This window comes from Propithecus coquereli, unplaced genomic scaffold, assembly GCF_000956105.1.
Source record: "Propithecus coquereli isolate 6110/MARCELLA unplaced genomic scaffold, Pcoq_1.0 Scaffold80, whole genome shotgun sequence".
NCBI lineage: Eukaryota > Metazoa > Chordata > Mammalia > Primates > Indriidae > Propithecus > Propithecus coquereli.
The window spans coordinates 6,970,891-6,976,628 of NW_012154174.1; the positions used below are offsets into that span (position 1 = coordinate 6,970,891).

Here is a 5,738-nt window from a genome sequence, read left to right on the forward strand (position 1 = left end):
ATTAATATCAGACAAGGCTCAGTCAAATCGTTTCCTTAGCCACATACAGACATGCTGTTTGTCATGCCCTCTCTTTGTGCTCTCATTCCCCAACTCTGCTGCATACCAGCAGGATGGCCCACAAAGCAGATCTATTAATACTACTCAACAAGGACTTCAGCCAACACTATGAGTACTGGCATGTCATGTTATCCAGAGAACTTTCCAAACAAGTACCCAAAACCCATTTGATGTCTGAAGAGGAGTGGCGGAGACTCGGTGTCCAACAGAGGCTAGGCTGCATTCATTACATGATTCATGAACCAGAACTGCATATTCTTCTTTTTAGACAACCTCTTCCAAAAGATCAACAAAAATGAAGTATACCTGGGATCTTCAATTAAATCTTTTTCAAATTTAATGTATATATGTATATAAGGTAGTATTCAGTAATGAAAATACTGGAAACATGTACCAATCATTCATCCATACCTGTATGAGCTGTATTTGTCACAGCAACAGAGCTCAGTTAAATGTAGCTGCAAGTAGATTACTGTAGGGTGTTTAAGATAAAATTTCTTCTAGTCAATTTTTCTCTTAATACAAATGCCTATTCGACTTTACCTGTTACTTTGTTAAATAAAATTGGCATGTTGCATTTAAAAAAATGTATCAGACAAAGTAGATTTCAGGGCAAAGTATATTATCAGGGATATATATTTCAAAATGATAATCAACCCTAGACTTTGTCCACCTAATAGGAGTTTCAACATATATTAAGTAAAAACTGATAGAATTTCAGGGAGGATATACCAATCTACAATTATAGTCAGAGGAAGATCCTGGAAAATCCCCATATCTAAAAATTAAACAACAGATATATAAATAACTCATGATTCAAAGAAGAAATAAAAAGAAATTAGAAAGTATTTCAAACTGAATGAAAATGAAAACATGACAGCAAAATTTGTGGGATGCAGCCAAATTAATACTTAGAAATTTATAGCACTCAGTATCTATAGTAGGAAAAAAGTCATGAATCAATGAATTATTTTTCCACCTTAAAAAGCAAACCAAAGGAATGGGGTGGGGTGGTGGGGAAGAAGAATAAGAAGGAGAAGATGAATAACAACAAATGAAATCCAAAGTAGAAAAAAGGAAATAATAAAGAACAGAAATAAAAATCAATCTGGGCTGGTGCGGTGGCTCACGCCTGTAATCCTAGCACTCTGGGAGGCCAAGGCGGGCAGATCGCTCAAGGTCAGGAGTTCGAGACCAGCCTGAGCAAGAGCGAGACCCCGTCTCTACTAAAACAAGAAAGAAATTAATCGGACAACTAAAAATATATAGAAAAAAATTAGCCGGGCATGGTGGCACATGCCTGTAGTCCCAGCTACTCGGGAGGCTGAGGCAGGAGGATCGCTTGAGCCCAGGAGTTTGAGATTGCTGTGAGCTAGGCGGACACCACGGCACTCTAGCCCAGGCAACAGAGTGAGACTCTTGTCTCAAAAAAAAACAAAAACAAAAAAACAATCTGGGTTTAGGTTTTCCAGAAGAAGTGCTAGAAGTCCATGAGGTAATGTTTACAAAGTATTTTGCATTGCAAAATACTACACCAAACAAGTTGTCATTTATGTAAAAGCAACTGGATGTAAATACTCAAGAAGGGAGGCATTCTGAGTCCTTTCTGCAAACAAAAATAGTTTGATGACAAGATGTAGCCAACTGAGAGATAATCAAAATAAGCAATAAAAGAATGGGAAAACAGTGATAAAATAATTGTTGGTAAGCACTTAACTCATTTAAATATAGAATTAAGACTGTAAGAATTATGGTTACAGAATAAAATACAAATGTTTAAATACCTAAAAATGCAAAAAAAACCTAAAAATATAACTACCAAAATGTAAGAAACAGTACGAAACAATGAGTGCTAATTTTCTCATTTGTCAAAGCTGACTAATATAGCTTAAAAAGGAAACAGTTTAGAAAAATTAATGGCTCCAATTTCCTAATCCTTTTCATAGGTCTTTCCTAAATATCAGTCAAAGGTCTAATTTTAGAAATATTATTTCTTGAGTAAGAAGAAACAGATATATATCCCAATCTGATTCTAAGGTGAAGAGTACCTGAGATTTATGTTTTTAAAACCATAATTAGCTAGTCACCACAATTAGTATTCCCTAATTACCTACTAACAAGGAATCTGAGAATTTGGTTTAAACATAGAAAAACTGAGTTTACACTGCATAAATGGGACACTTGCTATGAAAGGTAAAAAAAATAAAATTAAACTAAAAAGATTTCAACATTTTACTTAAATCAACAGAGGACACTGGTATTTTATATACAATTTCAGCTTTTTATCAGGAAGGTTTATGATATGAACTCATTCATTGCATTCAAGATTTTGAATTTTCTTAATGCTCATGACTATTGCTAGTTCATGAAATAGTGGGAAGAAGTAGAGCTCAGTATGTAGATCCATGTAATCTATGTAATGCAGAGAGATGTCTTAATTATAGAAATTTGTTGAATAAAGTAAGTTTCTTAGATCCAGAACTTTTTAGAATTAAAGAGTTCCCAAATTTTTAACTTGTTAAACCTCATTAGTGTATGATGATAATTTCAGGAGAATGCCGACCCAATAGAACCTGAAAGTATGGCGCAACCCATTTAGTTTGAGGTTTGCGCATATGCTGAGAAAAGACTGTACTACATCTCATTTCTGAATGCTCTGAACTCAAAGGGAATTAAAGACTTTAAAAACCTGCAGAATGTCTTAGTGAAAACAGCATTACATTTCAAAAGAGGGTTCACAGATTTTTAACGAGTAACAATTATGTTTTTAGTTACTAGCCAAATAAACATTTGTTGAATGTTGACTAAGAATGTAGAGCATCCCAGGTATCCAATATGAGAATGCTATTTTCAGAAGTATTTTGAAATAAGCCAAGCTATGAGCAGAGAATAAATTTACCTGGCAATGTGAAAGAGCATTCTTTCTATGAAATTGCTGAAATAGAAGCTAAGAGCTAACAGCTGCCAACAGAGGTATCAACTGGCATCCATTTTGATATTTATTCTGGCTGAATATACCACCCAAGTCTCAAAAATAATCCCATTTTCCTTATTAATTTGACTAAAACTGATTACTTTATGCCTTATACAAAAATGTACTTTACTATAAATATTTAATACTATTATAAAAACTCTATTCATCCAAATTTGGCTAGATGTGTTATACTACATAATTGTTAAAACTATGAATTGTTTGCAAGTTGGGTCTATACTTCTATAAAAATTCCATGCCCCAAAGTTGGCTAGATGCATTATACCGTATAACCATTAAAATGATGAATTATTTGCAAGCTGGCTCATAATTCAGGATTGAACTACTGTATATTGAAATACATAGAAGTGTAGTTGTCAGGTTAAACATACTTTTTCCTCAGAGTATATTGTCATATTTCATAGTCAATGATAATAATATACCTAAGTTATGCCAAACTTTAAACCATGTGCTCCTTGGAACACAGACTGTCAAATATAAGATCATCTGAAACAGTACCTAAATCCCTCCTAAAGAATCACATCACAAAAATACACTACCAAGACTTGAAAACTGAGACACAAATGAGACCATTTTGAGAAATAAATTAAATGGAAATAATAAAGAGGTAAAAAATCTTTAATTCTTGAAATGTTTTTCTCACATACTGGAAAATAGAGATAGATAGCATGACTTTTCATTATATAATCTTCTCAATGTAAGCATGTATTTGACAGTTATAAAGGGGTAGGATTTGGTATACAGAGGAATCAATAACAATGTTGTAAAGTCTACAGCAGTGCACATAAACAAGCTGTAGGAGACGTTAACATTAGACTGAAAGAAATAATTATATTTTCAATAAACACGTTCCTACTGGATAATCAATTTTTTACACGTCTCACCAGCTGTTTCACACAGCTCAGGTAGTGAAATGGCAGCAGCTGTTATGCCAAAACCATATATTATATGCATATGAGATGTTTTTAATTTTTCATGGATATCTACTTATTTATGATCAGCCACATTTAACACATATTAAATAAAAACAAGGTAATTGTGAGGTGGTTAATTTGGTAGGTATTTAGTACAGTCCTATTTTAAAAATGGGACTGTAAGAACCCATTTAACCAATTATTTTTATGTCAGAAGACTTAATAATTCAAATTACATGCTGCCCTTATTCCCAGATTTAAGAGATTTGTCATGATCAATGTTTGTGAAATATTAAATTAAAAGGTGTCATGGTAATTATTATGGAATAAATAGCAATTAAGATTTTTTAGGCAAATAAGCTCAAACTCTTTGCAGTGAATATTTATACTACTAATATTTTCCCACACAATGCATGTGTCATTCACAAGTTGCCTAAAAATATAAAATGTAAGTTTGTAGAATTATTAGAAAATATCTGAAGAAATTGATTTTATACAGACTTCTGCAGTCAGCTGAGAAGCATCTATACATAATGTATCTAAAATGGGGTAGACTCAAAGGTAAATATAAATTACATTACCCATAGAAAGATCATATTTCTGTTCTGTATTTACAATAGTGAATCTAACAAATGCTTTAAGATGGGTAAATAATTTGCAGGATAAATAAAAGACAATTAAAAAAATCTATGTCATAAAACTATAATCTATCATGTTAATATGTACCAGAAATTTGAAGTAGGCAAATACTTACAGCTATATAACAAACTCTTGCTTTTTCTACCAACATCCAGTTTTTCTCCAGATCAAGATGTTTTTCCTTTTTATAACAATTGGCAGCAGCAAGATTAGCTACAAGGGACCTAAAACAACCAAAGAAAAAGCAAGTAGACTTTATTTACTATTTTCAAACTTGGCGTGTATTTCTAAACAGTTAACTACCAATATTTTTTGCAAATTATTTGATTTATAACATTTTAATTTGTAATCCCTCAAAACTGATGTTATTGATTGTTAAAAGAAATGTAAATAATATTAATTTTGTTTTGAGAACTTTCTGAGACTTCTATGTTGGCTCTGAGGTAAACAGAGACATGTTAATCCTTGCTCTAAACACCTGGTATTTTGAGAAAGTGGCATTTAAGTTTTCTTTTGATACTAAAACAAGATCTACTTTTTACAATTTAATAGTTCAAAATGCAGTTAAGACAAAAAGCTACTAAGTCATTATGTAAGAAGAAATTTGTGCAACTAAAAACTTCATTTTTTATAGTGGAAAAATATCTTTATAAAAATATCAACCTACTATAATTGACTATTTAATGCTTTAAAAGCCAAGCATGGGATTAATTTCACAAAACACACATATCAGTGTAGACTTCATTTACTATGAGGAATTAATTTGCAAACCATTGCATTTTAAGGACTGGAATCAATTAGAATTAGTCTCTATGGTTGAAAATTCCCCAGGCTGCTTCAGTTTTACAGCTGGAAATCTAAGCAGGATACTACATTTAAAATTCTGCTATAAGTGCCACCTAGATCATTTAATTATAGCCCAACAATTAAATTCATGAAATAAAATAATTATTTGCATTATATATGGATTATCAAAAACACTTTTCTTCCTCATTCTGACCCAGAATTTACAAAATTACTTGCCAATTTTTCTATTTTTCTAATTAAATGGTAACAATTATGGCTTACAAAAAAAAAATCATTATTTGAGACTTTGGTAATATGTTCCATTTCTCTGTCAAAAAAAAAAAAAA

General features: G+C 31.8%; 1 protein-coding gene across 1 annotated transcript in view; it reads right to left on the minus strand.

Moving 5' to 3' along the window:
- ADK (adenosine kinase) overlaps positions 1 to 5,715 on the minus strand; it is a 336,692-nt gene extending 330,977 nt beyond the window's left edge. Inside the window, exons 1-2 of the mRNA XM_012663223.1 lie at positions 5,674 to 5,715; positions 4,721 to 4,858 (exon numbers count right to left, since the gene is read on the minus strand). Of these exons, the coding sequence (XP_012518677.1) occupies positions 4,721 to 4,858; positions 5,674 to 5,715 (180 nt within the window). The remainder of the gene's footprint in view (positions 1 to 4,720; positions 4,859 to 5,673) is intronic.
- Between the last annotated feature and the right edge of the window lie 23 nt (positions 5,716 to 5,738).